The 22,927-nt window shown below is 43.6% G+C and overlaps 1 protein-coding gene across 1 annotated transcript in view; it reads right to left on the bottom strand.

Annotated features, from left to right (window-relative positions):
- kcnh4b (potassium voltage-gated channel, subfamily H (eag-related), member 4b) overlaps window positions 1-22,927 on the bottom strand; it is a 37,640-nt gene that overhangs the window by 3,788 nt on the left and 10,925 nt on the right. The window contains exons 4-13 of the mRNA XM_078290666.1: window positions 22,485-22,621; window positions 13,154-13,394; window positions 11,377-11,534; window positions 10,687-10,894; window positions 9,134-9,328; window positions 8,384-8,583; window positions 7,838-8,087; window positions 6,883-7,097; window positions 1,345-1,383; window positions 16-407 (exon numbers count right to left, since the gene is read on the bottom strand). Coding sequence (XP_078146792.1) covers window positions 16-407; window positions 1,345-1,383; window positions 6,883-7,097; window positions 7,838-8,087; window positions 8,384-8,583; window positions 9,134-9,328; window positions 10,687-10,894; window positions 11,377-11,534; window positions 13,154-13,394; window positions 22,485-22,621 — 2,035 coding nt within the window. The remainder of the gene's footprint in view (window positions 1-15; window positions 408-1,344; window positions 1,384-6,882; window positions 7,098-7,837; window positions 8,088-8,383; window positions 8,584-9,133; window positions 9,329-10,686; window positions 10,895-11,376; window positions 11,535-13,153; window positions 13,395-22,484; window positions 22,622-22,927) is intronic.

Genomic DNA, 22,927 nt, shown 5'->3' with positions numbered 1-22,927 from the left:
GAGCTTGTGTGATACCTGGGACTAAGGTCCGGCGGTCCGAAGCAGGTGACGGCTGGGATGAGCAGCTTCGAGGGCTTCGGCTCCCCCGCTGACTCTTCCTGGGCCGGAGCTGCGGCTCCTGTAGGGGCGCTGTGCTCTCTTTTCGGGGCCAGCTGAGGGGACGGGCTCTGGCCCCGGACACCGCGGTTCAGGTTGGGTGAGCGGCAGCGGCGCAGGGCGTTGAACTGCCGCAGCTCGTCCCCCAGAAGGTTCCCCAGGGAGGTACGGCGAACGGGGCTGCTGAGGCTGGGCAGGAGGAGGTTGCGACGGGAGCGTGAAGCTGGAGAGAGGTGGAAGAACTCGTCAGACTCGTCGCCTTTGGTCTCCACGATGGAGGGAAGCTTGTGCTCACCAGAGCCCCGTTTGTTCTGGAAAACAGGAAATACAATATATGCAACATTAATATCCTCACAGCCATAAGGGTGAAGCTGCTATCTTCAAACAGACTTAAAAATTGTTAGGGCCATGTAAAATGTAGCAGTTGCTTATGTCAAAACCTCGGAGTGCACTAATGATGCGACTGCCTGATTTGGCTCTGTGTTTGGCATTGTTCAAACACTGTGAGGATATGAAAACTGTCAAAACTTCAATCAATCAATCAAAATGCTCAGTAATCCTCCAAGTAATGACCTATTTATTTTAAAAGCAGCTGCTGATTAACATTGATTATTGTGTTATTCAACTTTTAATGAGTTTTGTTTTTGTTTTAATCAGATTACTTTCCAACCCTGGCTGCATGTGTGCTTGTGAATGAAAACAATTTTTGGAAACAATGTTTTGCATTAAATGGGATTCTTAATGATAGACAAAGTGAGCACTGTATATAGTATTTAATAATGAAAAAGTGAGGGGTGGGGGCCGGGGGGGCGGGGCTAAGCTCTGGCTGGCTACATACAGTATGCGGTGAGAAAAGTAGCTCATAAGGTTTCCCATTAGGAGAGCTATTGACCCAGTTAGCGAGCTAACCCCAGGGACTGAACTGCTCTCTCTGCTCCAAATGAGTTTCAACCTGTAGGGGAAGTCCTAGCACAAACCCTCACCAGCAACATGTCCCAGAAAAACAGGGGGATTTTTGCGTCTGAAAAACCAGACGCACGCTCGCTAAAGACCAGGAATTGTAATGCCTGGCACGCATGCTGAAATGGTCTTGCCTATGTTAATTCGCTTTTGCCACCAGGCCCTGTGACTCTATTATGACTTACAGGTATGTTAGGAAACCCTTGCCTTGTGGAAAATGGAATTATGATCTGTTTACACCTCTGAGAGAAAGAAAGAAAGAGGATATTGAAATTGTGCAGAACTCACGTGGGGAAGCCTGGGTGACCTTGAAAACCTGCCGAGACCCTGCAGTGACAAAAACAAAAAGGGATTACACAAAACACAGCTGGTGCATCGTGAGGGATGGAACTTGTTCATGTATTCATCTTTATTTCTTATTTGTTAAACCTTGTCAAAATTATATTAAAAATGAACGCAAGCAGACATCTTGACACAATTGATTAATCGAGGTGATGCCCAAGGTACCGTCTTCTCAGTGATGAAAACACATAACATTACAAGACCCTTTTTTTATCCTGAAACTTGGTTTCCCATAAGCCATTATTTAAATGACCCTGGCCAGTGACGCAGCCGTTGCCACACAAGCTGAGACCCATAATTGATCCTTTCTCTACACTTGATAGCAGTAGGATTCCAGGGAGAATTTGTCTTTCCGCTGGCATGTGGAGAAATTGCTAGCAATTTGGCATAATTACCAGCCGGATGGCACATGAAACTGTGATAGTGTGAAGCCTTCCCTCGTGTGTGAAAAATGTGTTTTGCTTCTGACAACATGGCTTAATGTATGTGACAACACGAGCCACAGTTTCTGTCACACAGCACCAGCATACTGTCAGTAATACTCTTTGACACAGGAAGCCATTCATTGAGGATATGCATCACATTAAATGCTAAAAAAAAAAAAAGTATAAAAGTATGTTATATTATTCTGAAAATGTAACTGTAACTATGAATTCTCACATCTTAGCTGTGAATTTTCACACAACACCCACAATCCTCTTCTCGCATTCCCAAAAAAAAACGACATTACGACAAAGGCTTTGTGGGACTGTACAGAATCTGTCATTGTTTCCTTTCTTGCAAAGACACATTTTTCTCATCTGTCAGTAGCGCTATATGTGAGGTAGGGGGGATAAGTCGGTCTATTAGTCTATTCAAGGCAGGGAGAAATTCTCCTCATAAGGACAATTATCCCTAGAGCAAGACGGAATGATTAACCAGCCAGCAATGAATATCAGTGCCAAGTGACATTAATTGAACATCAATATCAATTAATGGGGCACTAACGCCACAAGTGTCCCACATAGCATAGCAAAATGGGTTTGGAGGGATTTAACTGAGGGATTTCGTCCTGTCAGTCAAAAGTGTGCGTGCTTGTGTGCTTGTGCCTGCATGGATTTGTGTAAGGAGGAAAGGAAGACAGATCTGAGGTTTTCCGTAGCCTGGGTTGCAGGCTACGGAAAACCTCAGATCTGTGTGTGTAGTCTTTAGTAGATCTTTTCTCAAGGAGTGTTAAGTGTGTGTTTACAGAGTGATATGTACAGCCGGTCTTACACTGTCATTTTGCACTGTATGTGTGGTCCTTATATACTGCACAGTATGTAGGCTACTGTGAAATTTGGTGAATTGTATGTCTATGCACCAATTCCACCAAGACAAATTGTTGTGCTTTTGTTGTACTTGATGGTTGAAAATTTAAAACAACTAATTTCTTTCCTAGGATTTTAAAATCTCTGAGAATGTAGTTTCCTCCCATGACAAGATAAACCACCAACCATTCATTGTTACGGCCGCTACTCTCTCACCGCTGTGTACAGAAACAAAGAACCACTTTGGCGAAGACGGTTTTGGGAAAGCAGCCTCCAGAAAATGATTTCTGCTCAGGTGAACCAAGGGAGAGATCTGAAAAAGGGCAGTTTGCAGCAAAATGCTAGAGATGTTCTGAGGGCATGGCTCCCTGGGACCGCTTTTTTTTTTTTTTTTGACAAACCTATTTTAAAAACTCCTTTCTGGTCCTGGCCCTTCCACTCTGCCCGGTTCTTTGTTCAAGCTTTATTTATCTCCCCTCTGTACTGTTTCAACACACTCCTGGCTACTCCTTTCAACCCCTCCAACTCATTTCCAACCTCCACAAATTTTCCCATGTCTACGCCTCCTGCACTCCCACCACTGACTGCCTGTGGCTGCTCGTATCAAATTCGAAAAACGCTGGTGCTGGTGTTGGTGTATAAAGCTGCTGAGGGAGCTGCTGCACCCCCACACCTCCAGGCCGACACACCAGCCCACTACTACTGGTCATTTAGCTCTCCTTTCCCTGTGGCGACTTGGTCATTACTCCACCCAGCCTCCACTCTGGCTCCCCACTGGTGGAACGACCTTCCCGTTCCAGTCAGGAGGGTGAAGTCACTCCTTATCTCCCATCGTAAGCTTGAATCTCGTCTCCTCAAGAAATACTTCATGTCTCTCTCTCCCCCTTAAATCACATACAGTACCTCCTCTCCCATATTTTGCCTTTGTCTGCTCCTCTAATATGCTCTTCTCAGAAGCTAAAGGGGTAGTAAGTAGGATTTTTATTGCCCTATAGCACAAAATAATCATAATACATCTGTGGGGGTTGGAAAGGGTTCGTGATTAATAACAGTGACTCAATGATTACTTCACCAGGTGCTGAGATTTCGGGCTTCCCGGCCCAGTGCTATGAGTGAGTGACTGGCATTGCAAGACATTTCAACTGCAAAGGCTCATAGATTACTTAATGCCCCTTTAAAATAAAAACAAAACCACTTTCCTGCTCTTTTTGATGTTAAATGATTATTCTAGTGTCACAGGAACATTCTGTCATGGCTCTATGACTTTGACCCTCCTTACTATTGGTTTCTTGTAATGTTGGTGATCAAGGGATTTCTGTTGCATTCACTGTAATTTGCTCCGGATGAGAACGTCAGCTAAATGCCTAAAATGCAACCATAAATGTAGATGATTACTTTTAAAAGCAGGATTAAGATTTTACGATGCATTAATAACATCCTAAAGAAACAATATTTAATCCTGTCACACAAAACCATATTATGGGTGTTGGGAACTTGCAGTGCGTTATGCCTTTTGTATCCATTTTGAAGCTGTGGAAAGTGTGTTTCTCTTTGCATTGTGTCTAAAAAAAAAGTCGTAAAACACTAATGCTCTCTGCAAAAATCTATTGAAAAGAATTTAATTGAAACCACTGCAATTAAAAGTCAGAGTTAAACTACCAAGTTGACAAAAAAACTCATTATCCATCTGGTAGTCTGGGTTTTTCCCTTTAAGGCTAGGTGAAGGAGTCCCTTTTGGGTACCTTGTGATGCAAAAAATCAGCAGTCCTAAGTTCTGGCCTTGAGGCAAAATAGCAGTACAATACATTTTGGATCGCTATGTGGTCTGTGTACTAGTCTCTGCAGGGTAAAGGCCTGGGAGCGGTGATAGCGACAAGACTAGCCTCCACACGCCTCCCACCTCCACCCACCAACCCTGTGGCTGTGGATGAGACCAGTGCGGCGACGTGTGTGTGTTTGTGTGCGTGGAGGCTGTGGGACCTGGCAGCTTGTTCGGGAAGCTGAGCACTCCTTCATCCTGTCAGGGGTGGCGGTGACGCCCCTGGCTTTGTGCTTGAGCATAAACTCTGAGCAGATGGTGTGAGAGAAGTAGAGCGCTGTGCTCGTGATCGGCCACACCCCAAAAAACCTGCCGATGCAACTTGTAACTTGTATCCACCGGCTTGTATCAGAGTCACTGACTGTGGTCATTTTAGTTTTGTTGTAATGATACGGCAGTCAGAAAGTTATCTTTAAAACTCATACATTCTTTGTGCACAAATGTCTTAAGATGGCTAAAAGCGTCTTTAATAACCCATAGCGAGCTTTCCTGTCTTTGATATAAGCAATGATTTTGTAACAATAGGTGCCAAATTTTACCAATGATGTCTCTTTTTGAAATGAAACACTTCAAATATCTTCATTCTGTTTCCAAAGCCTTCATAAACGCAGTTCAAGCTGTGTTGACAGACAAGAATACACCCGGTAATGAACAAGGCCGGCAGAAATGTCTCATCCTTCATGTGTCAAACTAAGATGAATTGAGATGAAAAAGGAAACGTTCTAACAATAAGAGGACTGTGGAAAACAAGAGGAACACCTGAAGAAAGTACCAAATGCTCGGGATTGATAATGAGAATAAGATTGGGAAGATCGTTGAGGAGCTTTGTCAGACTTGTCAGACACACAAAGACATTTGTTTTGACGGTGCAACAGCGCAACAAAATATCATGCAAGACATGCGGGATGGGATTTTACTTTTCTGCGAATTAAAGATTTCATGTTGAGGGCATTTCCAAACTGATTACAAAACAATGCTTGAAAACGTGGCTGCATGCATAACATCAACGAGACAAGTTTATTTTCTGTTCGCCACAGACTGAGGATTATCTTCCCTTGCATAATCCTGTCTTAAATAACTGTTAGGGGTAAAAGACAGTGCTGAGAGGAGGTCAGTGTCTGGGTGTAATGTCATCCTGCTGTGCAGTGGGGTGGGCGCAGGGAAGCGATATGTCTGCCTGACAGTGGCACTGATGCTTTGGTAATTGGCGTGACAATCAAGCCACCAACGGCCCTTTGGTCACTTTGGCAGAACAAGTGTCAAGGGGAGGGACAAAGACACTTTGAGGGGCAAAAGTGTGTTGTCTGGTATGTTGCATCTTCTTTTCCATTGTGAAAGACAAAGTGAAGACTCTTGTCAAGTCTACTGAGCTGCAATGTATAATGTAATTAATAATGTAGTACAAGTATAGACATGCCACCATATGTTTCTAATACTTTTTTCAAACTGCAGTCAAATTATAAACCCGGAGCACCAGATCTCTTGAAGGTAGCCAAGTGGGAATCATCCATCCACCCGAAAACACTAACAATGTTAAAAAAACAGGTGTTGGCGATATTTTTCTCATTCTCGTTGATAAGTCGCCAAACGTAGACAACGTTCCAGATATTTGCAGCAATAATTAACATTTTCACGATCTTTAACCTCAACAGTAAACATCAGATTTTGGTGTCAGTCCCTCAGAATCAAAGATCTTCTTTCTAGACCAATCATACAGGGAGAAATCCATCATAGAAGAGACAGAGATGTCACTTTCTCCACTGACAGTAGCCTCAATAGACCAGAATGCAATGCAGCCACAAGATATGTTGCGTTTGTGAGTAAGCGGGGCGACTCTCGCTTTTTCTCGACTGGAAAAATTCTCACTTTGCTATCGCTAACATCACAAAATAACTGGAACACACTGAACATTACAGATTGATGATATATAACAGGCAGCTTGGTCGCCTCTCTGCACGTTGTAAGTGTCATTTGTGCTGGATAATGAAGGTATTTCAGTTGTATCTGTGTGTCTTTTGTGTGTGTACTCGTCTTTCTATACTTGTGAGGACTGGTTATAGACATAAGTGAGGAGTTTTAGGATAAGTGAAGACATTTGGCTGGTACTCATTTTGAAAAGGAGGTATTTTTATACTGTAGGCTAAAGGTAAGGTGTTAGATCAAGGCTTAGCGTTAGAATTAGGTTTAGGTCAAGGTTTGGGCCAGGGTTTAGGTTAAGCATGTACTGAGTTAGGTTTTGGGTTAAGTTAGAAGTTAGAGAGTGTAGTGAAAGGCGCTATAGCAATAACCACTCCAATGACATGTCTTAAAACTCCTGCGTGTTGTCTGTGTATGTGTGTGTGTGTGTGTCTGTGCGTGGTTGCCCACATTTTGTACCTCATCCTGGGTGCCCTCGCGCAGGTTGTAGGTGAGGTTGTGGTGGATGTCGGAGGTGAAGATGCTGGCGTACTCAGGGTAGAGCTCCAGCACCTCCCTCAGGCCGCGCACGCTGATGTACTGCAGGTCGCAGTAGGTCAGGGCCTTCACGTCAGCATTGGTCTTGATCACCTGGTCTGTGTCGGGCAGGTCGGACCCAATCAGGTCCCCCTTTCCTAGATTCAAAGTTAAAATAATAGGAAAAAGTGGTGGGGCTTCTTGGTTATACTGTTAATCTATATTATGTATATTGATGCTCTCACATAAGAAGTTGAAAAAAAACTTGAGGTAGAGTTTTGAATTGTCATAACAATTCTGTACCCAAAGTACACTAAAACAGATACAAATATTTAGTTATTATTGTTTTGTTTGGTGGCACTATGGGCTAAAGCACATGTTATTGTTGTAGAGACATTGGTTCATATTCAGGTCACAACCCTTGTTGTATGGCACCCCCCCCCCCCCCCCACCCACCCACCCTATCGCTCTCATCTTTCCTATCTTGCTCAAAAGTCAGACAGAAATTCAATGAATATTAGGAGAGTTACAGTAGCAGGGAGGGCTCAACCACATGAAATTACCTTCTCAAAAAAGCAAGACATTTCCCCCTTCCCTGCATCATACACACACTTATGCACACTCTATCACATTATTGGAGGGTGAAAGTGAAGGAAGGGAAACATTGGGTATGTGTTTCTGGTTGTGTGTTTTCCTTATTTTAATTTATGTCTAACATAGTTTTGCAACCATGTGTATGGTAGCTTTGATTTATTAAATGCTTCCATCTAATCTTAGCACTGGAGTCATAGCTGCAGAGCATTCCATTTTATACTATCCTAACTACAAGCCACAAATGTTACTTTCAACACAGTGAAAGGAATATAACCCTGTACAATGACTTGTCCCCAATACCAACCTAGTATGGCCAGCACCATGCTGTCTTTGAGCACCTCCAGAGAACCGGAGCAGACAAAGTAGTTGGCATGCAGTGCATCCCCCTGGCGGATCAGGTACTCCCCAGGGGCGCAGAAGGAGGTTTTTATGTGGAGGGAGAGCGAGCGCAGGCAGCCGCGACTGGCCCCCTCAAAGACAGGCAGCTGGAGGATATCCTTATTCAGATGCATGGCGATGTCGGCACGCAGCTCATCAGGGAAGTCATGGAGGAGCTGGGGATGTGTGACAGTTGGGAGGAGGTGTGACATTGATTGGTAATTATGGAATAGACTGTGTTGTCGCCGGTTACCCTCTTTTGAATTCCAACAGGCTGTCAATTAACGGTGTGCAGGCTGCCATATGTTGCAGAGGACCGTAAACAATTACAGCAGCAAAGGTTTTTGCATGAATTGTGGAACGTGGCTCATAGCTCAAATACCATGACATCATTACTTTGAAGTTTTTTTTAGGGAAGACAGCACTTTATACTTTGGTACTGCATCACAAGAACAATGATATGGACTCCTACCTCGTTGGCATCTATACCATTGTTGACAGACCAGGTGGTCTGGAAGTACTCCAGCATGCGCTGTTTGAGCTGCTGGGGCAGCCGGTGGACACGGATAAAGTCCTTCAGGTCCTTCATGCGTGTGTGGTAGAGCGAACGCCGCGAGTACATCCGCTGGATGATGGCCGTCACGTTACCGAAGACCACCGCGTGCATCAGCGCTGTGTGGGAGGAGACGGAAATAAATAGGTTGAAAGAAAGTAAAGGATAATATCTCAAGAATTTAATTCCAAGGTGCTGCATATATATCCACGATGGAATTTTTTTTTCTGACGTTAGCTGAATTTGAAAAGTTCAACTTCTATCCCACTAATTTTCAAACGGTGGCTATCTCCTTTGTATACCTATACCTCCTCAGTAATGAAACTAATTATGATCAAATATAGAACTAATTACAATTACCACAACTTGTTATTAAGTATTTGCTCAGTGATCCACACAAGATCATAGTAATATACAGGTCTAATCAATTTGATGGACAAAAATAAACACAGAACAAATAATTATCTTCTGGGTTGTTGCACCAATAATGGCTGCCACTCAGCTTGAATAATCCGTTTATTGGTCTATAATGACGGCAACAAGCTGCGCCTTAGAGGCCAGCCAAATCATCCAACCCACTTCCTGCTGAATTTGCTGCTCTGTGTGCCAACCGGAGGCAACCATTGTGCCAGGAAGCCGGAGGGAGAGGGACCCCGGTGTCGGACGTACCGCCGATGAGCATGGTGCAGATGGAGAAGATCTTCTCTGCATCGGTGTTGGCACAGACATTGCCAAAGCCCACACTGGTCAGGCTGCTGAGGGTGAAGTAGAGGGCAGCGATGTAGGAGCTGCGCACCGACGGGCCGCCCACTGTGCTGTTGGCGTACGGCGTCTCCAGACGTTTGCCCAGCTCGTGCAGCCATCCTTCGATGAGGAGGAAGAGCATGAGAGAAAGTTCAAAGGTTAAAGTTCATGTGCTCTGTCTGTCTGTCTGTCTGTCTGTCTGTCTGCTGTCACTTGAGAGTTAGAGGGTACAGGCAGACAGATAACTGTATCCCTGGCCTGAGAAAGAAAGACAAAGAGAGTGTGTTTGTGTGTGCATGTGAGAGAATGGTAGAGTGTGTGTGTGTGTGTATGTGTGTGTGAGAGAGAGAGAGAGAGAATGTCAGAGTCAGGAGGCTGGCATGTCCGTGCGGGACAGGGCAGAATTAGATTGACTCCTCTAGGGATAAATAAGGCAGAGTGTTAATTAGCAGGTATGACCTAACCTCCCCGTAGACAGAATATACAGACACAAAAGCAGGCATGGACATGCACACACACACACACACACACACACACACACACACACCTACACGCACACACACACACACACACACACACACACACACACACACTTTGCGCTGCAGACTGGACCAGATGTTTAATTTTGTATCATACTACAGTATGTGCCAGTATGCCAGTTGCTGTTTATGATTGTTTACAAACATGGTTGTTTGTCTGAAGGATTCAACTCTATTGATGATTGCATGGAGCCGAAACCTACACAGGGAGTCTTTGATCGGATGCTGTCAATAGTGCAAATAATGAGACAGTAAGCTCAAATTAACCTTTTTGTGACATTGACTCATCTCCAGTGTAAGAACTTCATATCAAAAGAAAACTCATAGAACAACAGGAGAGACTGTCAGCTTTTGATTATGGGTTTTTATTGGCCTCCATGTTTAAACAGTGACACCAACAAGATACTAGTGCGCTGCTTGCTCCCAATCCTTTTGTGATATCAGCTTTTGATCTGGTTTCAGACAGTCCTCATTAGAGTGCCAGTGTCTGGTTTTCGCTACCATCCCACCACTGGGCAGAGCTAGATGTCCCAATAGGTGAGCCATGACTATTTATAGTTGAGGACAGAGTGGGAACGCAACAAATCTCTACACATTGTATTGGCACAATCCAGTCTAAAGCCGTATTTGTTGGCATTTGTGACCTATTTAACCCAAGAACCAACTGATGTACATACTGTAGCACCTATGTCAAGTGCAGATATTCAGCATGTAATCCTCAGTTTAATGGAACATACATTTTAGTCCACAGTATAGCAAATGAATGAGTGATGGCACATGCAGAAAAAGTCATAATATATCTAATATATCAGTAAGAATAAGATTTACTTAATTTGTCCTTTACAGAAGAAGGGAAATTTGTCTTTCTGGGCTATGGATGAAACCCAACACTCAACATCCATGCCGTTACATCAACAGGCTTCATTCATTCAGACCCACCTATGTCCCAGTTGTCTGGATCGTTGATCTCGATCTCCTTGCGTCCAATGATGTACCAGATGCAGGCCATCCAGTGTGCCAGTAGGGCGAACATGGACATGAGCAGGGTCAGCACCATGGCGCTGTACTGGGAGTAGCGGTCCAGCTTCTGGAGCAGACGAAGGAGGCGCAGGAGGCGTACCGTCTTAAGCAGGTGGACCAAGGAGGTCTGGAGAGGAGTAAAGGGAGAGAGAGAGAGAGAGAGACAGTGAGAGAGAGAGAGAGAGAGAGAGAGAGAGAGAGAGAGAGAGAGAGAGAGAGAGACAGAGAGATTGTTCAGATTGCTAGAACCCCTTTGCATTGCGGTTCCCTGGAAACCCAGTTTGACTATATATATAAATATTAGTATATATATTATTAATATCCACAGCTGGATATCACAGTTTAGAATTTAGCAGCACGTTGTTCAAACAGCTTCGCTTGTGTATGAATGTTTAGGGAGTGCTTGTCAGATAGAAAGAGTAAAAATAGCCAAAGTAATTATAGAAGCAGCCTTGAAAGCAGGGTATTTTCAAAGACTCTGCATTCCAGGGGAAATTGGTTTATATAATGCTAGGTCATCAATTTGCTGGTCATGGTAATAGTCACAAAGGTTAATCAAAGAGAGCAGGATCTGACAGCCTGAGTAAATGATTATGCACTGGTACCCACCACTGTGATGTTAAAGGCATAGAGCAGGTCAAAGGGCAGAGCGGCCACCAGATCCACAAAGAACCAGGTGGTGGCGTAGTGGATGCAAATGGAGCGCGCCTCGTACACCACCTGGCCTGACTGGCTCACGTAGGTGGTGCGGAAGTTCAGGATAATGTCTGCAAATACAAAGATCAAAGGTGAAATTTACCAACTGACCCCAGATGGTACAGTCAGGATATTCATTAAGCTTGAGGAGGAACATGATTGCTAACTTAGTGTTTTTTCCAAGGTATTTCTGCTGAATTAGATGTATACAATGAGGAGAGATGGTCAAAACAAAGGTCATAAGCCAGATTCAGTCCCATGGCCTCACTCATATACAGTATGATGTACACCTAAGTCCAATGGGCCACCAGGATACTTGTCATGCACAGTTTTGAGAATCTAGAATAGCACCAGATTGATGCACATTCAAAATAAAATGAAAAGACATGGAGTATCCAAGATGAGCTACAGCTAATTCTACAGTACATCTGTCGCTTATCTAATCCGTCCTTTAAAAAGTTTGATGAACAGAAGTTCTGCTATTACCTCACTAAATACTAGAAGGGTAGAAGCCAAATATTATGTAACAGCTCAGGGTAAAACAGGACGTCTCCCTGCCACTCATTATCACCTACTGTAACCATTCAGTCTATCCCGACACAACACAGGTGGGAATGTGAGACAGCTGGTTTATGTTATTGTTTAACGGAAGCCAAATGGATCAGACTGTTTGCCAGACAGATCATCTAACCCAGGTTTCATAGAGTGGCAAGCAGACAACAAACAGACCTCCGGGTCCAAGCATGACTTAGCAAAAACTCATCTGTCACCCAAGCTGTTGATATGTGCAGAAACGATGGCCCATAACTCAATAAGGAATTCAGTTATAGGTTAGAAATAAAGAAGTTATTACGATGCTGATAATGATGATGATGATGATGATGATGATGATGATGATGATGATGGTCACATTATATAAAGGCAAAGAGAGAGCAGAGCCACAAAGCAAAGCTCTCGATTTCCTGGTCACTCTTCGTTCCTACGGTCACGAGCTCTGGGTAGTAAGCGAGAGGATGAGATTGTGTATGCAAGCGGAAAAAATGAGGTTAGTCTGCAGGGCGGCTGGCTTCGCTCTCCGTGACAGGATGAGGAGCTCAGCGAGCCAGGAGGACCTGGGAGTCAAACCGCTGTTCCGCTACATTGAGAGGAGCCAGTTGAGGTGGTTCAGACACTTGGTGAGGATGCCCCCATGGGCGCCTCCCTTTGGAGGTTTACGGGACGTGGCTGACTGGGAGGAGACCCCAGGACAGACCCAGGACACACTGGAGGGATTACATCACCCAGCTGGTCTGGGAGCGCCTGGGGATTCTCCAGGAGGAGCTGGAGGAAGTTGTTGGGGAAAGGGACTGACACTGACCCGCATAAGCAATGAGAAAATGGATAGATGGATGTTGGATGAAAACCTCACATCACCAAACATTGGTGTAATTGGAGTAATGAGGTTTTGAAAGATCTATATGAGTCATATTATTAGCTTTCTAGTGTAAGCTCAGAAGAATATGAGAACTATGACAACATGTGAGAACTATGGGAATGACCCTCAAAGTTTGAGTGGATGGAATGGCCTAATTGGGGCGGATAATAGTCAAAACAAAAACCCTAACCCTTCAGTTCCAATGTATCCATGGCCCAAACTTTCAGAAGATCGGTGTAAAACACTTGAATCGATGTCTTTCTCAGCGACCCTCACCTAGAATAAAGAGCATCTCCACGGCGATGTCGCTGACGATGGTGGAGCGCGCAGCTGTGTCGGTGTCGTCGTACGGCGTGAAGCAGACGTTGTAGGGCACGGTGACGGCCACGTAGAAGGTGGCCAGCAGGATGAGCCAGTCCCACAGGGCCTTGGACACGCTGTAGTGGAGCAGAATGAAGCGGGACTTCTGCACCGTCGCCACCTTGTACTCCGGCACCGAGGGTTTGTCAAACATGTTCTGTCAGAGAGGAGAAGGTGGAGTTGAGAAAGTCAAAAATTTGCTGGAACACTTGTGTTGAAGAGGACAATAAGCACACATGTACACAGGCATATGCACAAACACACACACACACACACACACACGAGTAACCGCCTCTTGAATTTCAAGCTCAACTTGATAAATATACAAAAGAGACAATGCACATCAGAAAAGCTGAATAAATGAATAACTTGATAACCAGATGTTCCATGGGTGAAGTGCTGTGCAAATAAATGATAATCAGATGGATATTGCTGTGCCAAGATTTTTCCGAAATAGAGAACATAAATGTCAGGACCCTCTCCTGTGAGTGCGCTGAACGCTGAGGTTTCAGTATTGCAGGCAACTCAGGTGAAACAGATGCGGTAATGCTGCGGGTTATCTATTCTAAACAGCCTCCAATAAAGAGGGAAAAAAACTTGATGAATGACCATGCAATAACCATATAAAATGACAGAAATAGAGAACTGTGGTCAGTGAGGGGGAAATTCATTTCCAACATTAAGGGCTGATAATTTCATACATGACTTGACCTTGGCTTGACTCCATCACTTCAAATGCCATTAGTGCATCAAGTCTCAGGTGGTGCTGGATGGATAATGGCAGAGGTGTGAGAACATTGACCAAGTGCTGCTGCTATTTTTGAAAGTTCATTCCTCTCATTAAAGTTTTTATGGGGAAAATCCAATTGCAGAAATATATGAATTGCTATTGCTGATGAGTTGGGGAGTCCGTTTGGCACATAATGAGTCTGCAGATCTCCAAACGGGACCGTACACTTGGCACATAATCGCCTTAACCATATTTAGGAGACAGAAGGCATAGCTATTACTTTTGACAGTGGAGAGAAGGCAAACAAAAAGAGGGGATAAATGAGCAGCAATCCATCAGAGAACAATGTGGCCACTTCACAAACAGGCGAGGCGAGCACCGGGGAGGCTGGGTAATGAAGTATTAAACTGAATTTGTATGTGTATGTGTTCAGGAGCTGCCGAGCTGCTACCGTGACTGTGTAATATCTTACTTGAGACTTGGAGGAGATGGATAGACTCTACTTGGGGAAATAATTGGGGGACGATAGACAACCTTTCCTTGCACTCCAAGAAGAAGAGACAGACATCGACACATCCATCTCCACTGTATGAAGGGAGGAAAAATGGTCAAATTGTTCCCGGTGTAATAACTTTTGACATATTGTATTGGCTAGACCTGCCTGACAAGTGAAACCGGGCAATTTATGGTCAAAGAAAGAAGTGTGTTTCACAGCACAGTCCATGTGTTTTCACGGCTTCCATAAAGAAGTTTAACGGCGCACTGGAAAATCCAGGGGAAAGCCCCCGCTGATTTTCGTCAGCAGCTGTGGCCACTTTAATGATGTTTGAAGGAACGTCGGCAAAAGCTGGACTGTTTTTTAATTCGCCTTACATCACAGAGGTCAAGACACCCACCTGACCTTTGGCCCGAGAGCCAGTCAGCCGTGCGCATCCACGTGATTGGAAGGGAAAAGCCCAGCGCTGCGGGGACACATGTCACTACATGTCACACAGCTACAGCTGATCTTCGCACTTCATTAACTCACGCTGTGGCCCAGGGCCTGCCCTTCCGACTACATCCCCCAGCATGCTTTGAGCTTTGCCACAGATAGAAAGGCCTGTCCTTGATGGGAAGAGGATACACACGGCTCACCATGTGACTCGAGCTGCAACCATCACGTTCCCTCGAGCAGAGAATCTGGAGCTACTGTATTGCAGAAGTTCATCAGCCTTGCTTATATCCTAAAATATTACTTCACTTTTTTCCAAGTAATTTCTCTTGAGGGTAGAGCAACACTGCAGCAATCGTTATAACACGGTTACACCTGTAGTCCTCATGTCATTTTTTCAAAGTTATCAACAAACCTGATTTGAGTTGAACCTAATAACCTCTGTAAATTAACCTCAAGCCTCTCTGAAGAAACGCTAGACCATGATGAGTACATTATGGGATGATGAAGTGGGATCAATCCTTATTATGTGATTGTAGGAAGATACATAAAGACACTCTGAATTCAGGGTCTTTTAGCTGACCAACATTGACTTGCAACATGATCTTTATATTCAACAAACCGCATGTCTTCTCCTGCACTCCAATGTATAAAAATGGATTACAGCAGGAGGTGACTAGAGATAAACATTCACTGTCCCACAGAGATATGAGAAAGAGAGAGAGAGAGAGAGAGGGAGAGAGAGAGTGAGAGAGAGAGAGAGAGGGATGGGACAATAGGGGAGATACTCAGACCAGGGACACAAACTAGCTGCTGAAATGTGCGCTGTATTTCATTGAGCCAGCCAAAGTATGAATTGCATCATAACTTAAAAGGCCTGTAGATAGCACAATTTGTCTCTTTTACAGCCTTTTGACAAGTGTGTTAAAGTAAAAACTGGCAATAGTGGCATTCCCCTGGGAAGTGCAGCAGCCTCAAATCAAGTTGTAGCTACTTCAGTCAGTGTGTCCCGGATTGGCAACAGAATGGGCTGACAGCATCAAAATTGGCAGATCAGTCATAAACAACTCAGTCAGAGTGCCTGTGCTGTTAAGAACCCTTCAGACAAAAAAAATAATACAAGTTGAAACCTTTTTTTAACAGCTGACATAGTGGTATAGTAAATCATTCGGGGTGTGAATGTTCATCACCAGAAAGTACGCAGCCTCTACTGTCTGATGGTCTTTAGATAGTAAGACTTGAACACTGGGCTGCTATGGTTCAGCAATTGGGAAATCAAAAGAAAAGAGCTTCCTTCTCCACCTCTGAAATCAGGTAACAGGCTTCCAGCTGGAATCTACGGCTTTGTACTTCGATTTATTGAAATTCTGAGAAATTACGCACTGCCTCTGTCTCTTTCTCTGCCTTTTTTAGTGGCTGCTCTCCCTTTTGAAAGTGTGTGTGTGTGTGTGTGTGTGTGTGTTCTCTCCAGCAAGGGTAGCTCCCCCTGCTCCCTTCTTCCTTGCTGGGACGACGGGCTACAAATAGAGATCTATTCAGAGCACGGCTGGCTGGCTGGGGTGTGGAGGCAGAGGCACGCACTGCTAGCTAACTGCTACTGACAGAGAGGCAGAGAGAGACAGAGAGAGAGACAAAGTGAGAGAAAGCTGGAAAGAGAGCCGGACAAAGAGAAAAACTGACAGAGAGAGACGGAGAGAGAGAGAAAGCCAGAATGCAAGACAGAGAGAAGACGGAGCGAGAGCAAAAGTGGGAGGTTAAAGCGATAGAGAGCATCAATAAATGAGTTACAGTGGAAGAGGAAGAGGGGAAAAGAAAGGAAAAGAATAAAGGAGAAAAGGATGTAGCGTGACAGAGAGAGAGAGTAGGATCAGAAGGGATGAAGCTGAAAGGAGATGAGGTTAGAATGATAGATGGAGAAGGAGAAAGTGAGAAAACATGTAAAAACAGAGAAGGAGAAGAGAGAAGGAGAAGGGTGGTTAAAGCTAAAAAGAGGGGTGAAATGAAGGCACTGAGGAAAGGAGAGGATGAGAGGAAGATAAAGAGAGAGAACCTGGCTTTCCATAATTTTCTCTCGATTCCCATGAATAAATAACAAGTTTTTATGAATGTAAATGAGTCAGCCAACTCTCCAGCAGCGGCGACTGCACACAAATCCCACATGTCTGGTGCATGATAATGCCCACACACACACACACACACACACACACACACACACACATACCACAGTAAGACTGGCTTTCACTGGGCTCTAGATGTCTAGCATGACTCCTTGTCAATCACACACACACAGAGAAAAGTTGATCCTCTTATATGTTGACATATAGCTAGAAAAACTTGCGCACAAACCCAGGGCAGAACACAGTATATATTATGAAAAAAAGTGAGAGACTTGTTTTTTACATATTGGCAGAATCTGCTTTGTCAAAGTCCTGTCTCCCACCTTTTTTCGCCTATTTACAATTCTTGGTAAACACACTATTTTCTTAATAAGTTTCCTCTAACCATATTTCACTTGTTCAAAATGAAAGGTTTAATAAACATAAAGAAAGCGATTCACTTAACCACAATTCAGCAACATGAGAGTAGTTTTTTTATATATTGTCAGAATCTGCTTTGTTTGTGTTCGTCTATGCGCTGGAAGTGTGATTTTGAGACTTGTTTCACCATACAGTGGCAGTGAATGGAGGGAAAAAAACGCAACCGCACCAAGACCATCTGAAAACACAGGTCTCAGTCCTCTTCCAAGCGAACGTTAGGAGTGAGAGTGTAATCTGAACCAACTACAGGAAGCGATCCCAAAACGCAAGGGCTTATGGGTATAAGGAGATGCATTTTGACATCTGATAGCTAGCGGTTACTCATGCTCGGAAAGTCTAGCATGACAAAATGAACCAAGGGCAAACTGCAGTCTGGAGTGATGCCCATATTCAGGTAATTCTCCAAGTGTTCCTACCTGGTATGAACACCAGAGAAGAAGAGGACAGACAAGTCCATCATGCTTAGTTGCTAAGTTACAGGGACTGGAATTGGATTTGTTTTGACTCCTCCCACCGCCAAATTCTCTAACCTGGCAGGATGACAAGTTACCAAAACTCTGTCCAATAAACAATAAGTAAGTAAAGTAAACTTTTCAACTCTGGTTCAGACCAAAGCAAACAAACTGCCGGTGTGATTGTGTGACTAAGTGTTGTTTGTAAGACATTACAAGGAATCATAAGCACATTATAAGCATCTTATTAGTTCATCAAAATAATCAGAATAAGATCATGATCACTCATGCTATGATGCACAGAAACTGAAAACTCTCAAGGGGTTGAATTCCTTTTTGGGGCAACTAATAATAATCTCACAACACAGTCATACCAGATTCAAAATATATTGTAATACTTGGACTAATGTATTATTATGCATGTAATTTTCTAATGTGTTCTTAATCATAAGAACAATGTGCGTATGCAATGTGCTTATGCTGCACCATAAATAAAATGCAACAGAGGATGCAAGGAAGTAGCTGAAGTAACTAATTAGTGTGCAAGCAAAAAGCAACTCCATGGACAAAAATAACCCATTTTGTTTGTTTGTGTATGTGTGTGTGTGTGTATTTGTCTGTCTGTGCTCCAAACATTTTTTCTGCCATGCTTTCTTATCATATTTCTCTCAGCTCTTGAGTAAACATCAACAGAGGAAAAAGAACCCCAGTCAGTACCCCATTATCATTTTATGTTTGATGAATATAAAAAGCAATTTCGTGAAATGAAATGTACCATCTGAGATTAAGTGTGTGTGTGTGTGTGTGTGTGTGTGTGTGCGTGTGGGGAGAAACACTCCAGTGAGCTTGTGTCTGGTCTGGTCTTCATTTGAGCTAAACTAACATTGAAGCTTAGAGTTTGGGGGAATGGCTGTCCTGGGATTATAGCAGCCTGGCAGACAGGTGTTTGGCAGGTTGGGTTCGATTTGCATGTGATGTGTGTGTGTGTGTGTGTGTGTGTCTGTGTGTGTGTCTGTGTGTGTGTGTGTGTGTGTGCCGCCAAAAATATCACAAATCAAGTTTTGAATTTTTGTTCTTAATTAAAAATCACCGATATGTACAATACAGCACACACATCCTGCAAATATAAAACTAACTGAAACACACACACAGAGGATAATACACATGCATGAGTGCAAACTCATGCATACAAACACACACACAAACACACACACACACACACACTGCTTATCTCAAGTGCGTTGCATCTCATTAATGCTTTGCATCTCATTTCCCATGCAAACTGCGCTGTATCTGCTTAACGCCTGTGACAGGTCTGCAAGTTAAAGGTTTCCAAAGTCATGGATGGAGGGGAATCACAAGACACAGTCCAATGAGCTGTCAAAGACCCGGGGAAACAAACACCACCTCCCAGGAATACATTTGAATCATATTCTGACCAGCGCTACTGCACAAGTTTTCGCTTTGCAGCTAAAATGAAGCTGGTTGCCTCTATTTTTGTATCTTTTATATTCCCGCGCCTCCTCTAAATGCACGCTGTTGGTGGAAATGACTGTTTAGGGTCGTAGGAGCTGTTTTTCTTTATCTGTCCCGAGGGGTTAGAACAAAATTAGGTGCTTCCATGTATTCTCTCCATGGAAACTTACTGCAAAGTGATTTCAAGTACATAGAGCTTGTTAGTTAAAACTGGTGATCTAGGATTTTGATTTTGACTTGTCTGCAACTTTTATATCTGTCTTGAATCTGCTCCCTTGCTCAGGTCTACCTTGAAAAGGAGAATCTTAATCTCAGTGGGACTAACCTAGTTAAATGAAGGTTAATAAATATTGTAACATGGTAATTCTCCTGTCAGCCTGCAAACAGAGGTTATGGAAAGGTGACATTTCTGCAAGAGCGAGCGTGAGTTTGAAGGAGGCAGAGAGAAAGACAGAAAGAGCGTATGTTGTGAAGATATTAACTCTTTGATTGTTGAATTTCAAGTTCCTGTATGCATGTTTTGTGTATACCTGTGGTTTGTGTGTGTGTGTGTGTGTGTGGCGTCTGTTTGAATGTTAAATATTGTGTATTCCTGTATATCTACTTCATATATCTCAATGTTTAGGTGCGTGTTGATGTTTGGATGTGTTTGCCCATGTGCCGTATGCTTTTCTCTGTTTGTTCTGTAGGCAAGCCATCATTTACTCTCTGTCTAGGTATATGTGTGAATGTTTTTGTGTGTCTGAGTGTGTGTACGTGTGTGTGTGAGTGCGTGCGCATGGCTCGAGTGAACAGTGCCATCTGTGAGTAGGTGGGATTGGAAGCGGGGCACCAGGAGGGTTGGCAGACGAGAGGGAGGTGTAGCTCATTGATGCCCAGGAAGGAGCCTGCAGGTCTGCCCTGGAAGCAACATCACAGCCTTTGTTTCTGAAGGTGTTAACAGGATATCAGGCCAGCCATATTCATGTCAGAGGAGTCACACAGGGACACATGAGGATACTTACTGCTGCCGTTGAGGAAAAAAACACGTGACTGCAATTTAGGTGTTCTTTTTGAGTTGAAAGTGTACGTGGTCATTTATGTGTTGAGTTAGTTTCATGATGGCTTAAACAAGAAAAAAGCATTATTTTATTTTCTTTCCTAAAAAACCTTTTTGCAGAAGCATGTTTTTTATCTAATAGTGTTAATGGTAATTTATGTGTTGAGTTTCATGACCCTTGGGCCCTTGAAACCTGTTAACACCCCATCAGGTATTTTCAAAAATAGGTTTAAACGAGAAAAAAAGCATTATTTTCCTGAAAAACGTTATTCTCGCAGAAACATGTTTTTGTCTGATAGCATTATGTGAAAGTCATACTTGGCTACAAAGTCAGTATTCAAATTTTCATACTATTTTCTTTGTGTCACGAATGGCTAATAGTCTATAACATATTTGTACTGGGAAATCACTTTTGACCAGTCACTGGAAAAATGCTGAAATGACCTTTGCTCCACAGCTGGACATGCTTGAATGACACGAGTGAAGTGGCCAATTACTGAAGGCAATGTGCTTGTTGTGTTTGCTGAGAGAGCAAGTTAGAAAAACATTTATGCACAGCGCACCACAAAAACAACATGTCTGACTGACCATAAAAAGGTGGTCAACCTTCTCACTTGTAAGCTTGGTTTACTCAGAAATACAAACAGAGATACTGATCACATGTTTACAGACTCATGTACCAGCATTGCAGTGGGGAAACTCAAGATTTGCGGTTTGGTTCTGGGCCTGCCATTAAAATGTCCTCTCCCTGTTTTCAGTGCTAAAATGAACAAGTGCTTTAGTTTCAGTCACATAATAGGTAAATTAATCTATTCAAAAACACACAACAACCCATTGCTTTCACATTTCTCTTTTTTCAAATGCTAATTTTGAATGCCTGTGTCAGTCGCACCCTCTCTCAGGTGCTCAACTTTTTTTTTTATTTACCCCTGAAAATTTCTGCATCACTTTGAGCCTCCTGGGAGGAAAATGGCACAATGTGAAGGACAGGTTTCACTGCAGACCCTGCAGGTTACAGAGCCACTGCAGGGGGGGCGGGGGATTATCTCAAAATGTGCTCCGCTACAAACTGTTTTGGCTTGTATTTGAGAGCAAAACAGGAACCCCGTTGCATGCATAACATTGCTTGAAGTGTAGCACGACTTTATTATTCAAAGCTTATGAAGGGCCTTTGTTCTGTTAAAGTGTGGCAGCAATATGACAAGTGGCGAGGAAATAGACCATGGCTAGCCACACCATCACAAATGCCCTCTTAAGGTACTTGAAAGACAAACGCTCTTGAAAGGCAGATGAAGGCAAGTCATTCCGAGGGCAAAATGACTCACTTAATCTAAAAAGGCTTGAAAGGATTGAAATCCATATCGAATGATCCTGTTCTTTCCTCCGTTCATTTGCTTGTCAGCAGAGGTGCAGTAAAGCTTGTACATACAGTATATAATATAGGAACTGTGGCGATAATAGCCTACTAGACCCAAGGGTAAAAGGCAATTAAAGACATACTGGTGACATAATGACCTATATCATGGAGCCACTACTGTGGTGCTGGCATGTCCAGACAGTCCCACAGTGATAGGGGTGATTTACGCAGCTTCCTCCGTGACCACTAACACCTCACCGGCAGTGACCTCATCCCCTAGCAACCACCTTGGGTCTCCCAGCAACTGCCGCTGCCACGGTGACCTTGCTGTTTGCCCGTTTAAAGCCAGCACTACTTCACAAAATAGCAGCTTAGCATGCAAAAATGCAACAGGAGCAAGATTACACGAAGCGCAACAAATAGTTCTTTTTATTGCTAAAAAAACCCCATAATCATAACCATTCAGGAGACTTAAAATAGCGAACACATTGGATGAGTTTTCCACTGAGACAAGCCACTGTCTGTGAATCTGGGCCAAGACTTCCCTCATATTGTCTTCCTAAAAACTCATCTTTTAGATATATCAACATTAATAATGCAAGCGCAAGAATGAGGACATGTCTACACTGGATGCCTTACTGTTTATCTTCTTGAAGGGGGAATGAGGGGGCACACATGAAAAACCAATGAGGAAGCATGTGTGTGAGTGCGGTGCAGGTACTCACACTGCCCAGGTTGACCGCCTCTCCTTTGCCTCCTCTGGAGAACTGGCTGGTCAGCTGGTACAGCATGGTGCGGCCGCACTTCCTGGCCTCGCTGAAGTGAGAGCTGCTCTTCCTCCTGCGCCTCTTGTCCTCTGAAACTTTCACACAGTCATACACCCGAGATCAGTGCGTGTCAATCAATGTGTTGGATCACAAAGTTGGGCGCAAGAAAGTCGGACAGCGTTGAAAACAAGAAGAACTTAGGAGAATATTGGGTTATCTAATGCAACTTTGTGGCTATAGCAATGATTATCCCTTAAACTTTTGTATTGCAAGTCTCAGTTTCTTACATATAACATGATATATTTTCCTCTTACACTCACACAAGGGAGAGAAATGCACAGCCCTCAGTGATATGTTCTACTACTTGACTTTCATTCAATTGCATTACAACAAAATGACAG

This window comes from Centroberyx gerrardi, chromosome 20 (genome assembly GCF_048128805.1).
Source record: "Centroberyx gerrardi isolate f3 chromosome 20, fCenGer3.hap1.cur.20231027, whole genome shotgun sequence".
Taxonomy (NCBI): Eukaryota; Metazoa; Chordata; class Actinopteri; order Beryciformes; family Berycidae; genus Centroberyx; species Centroberyx gerrardi.
This window is presented reverse-complemented; position numbering and strand designations above follow the sequence as displayed.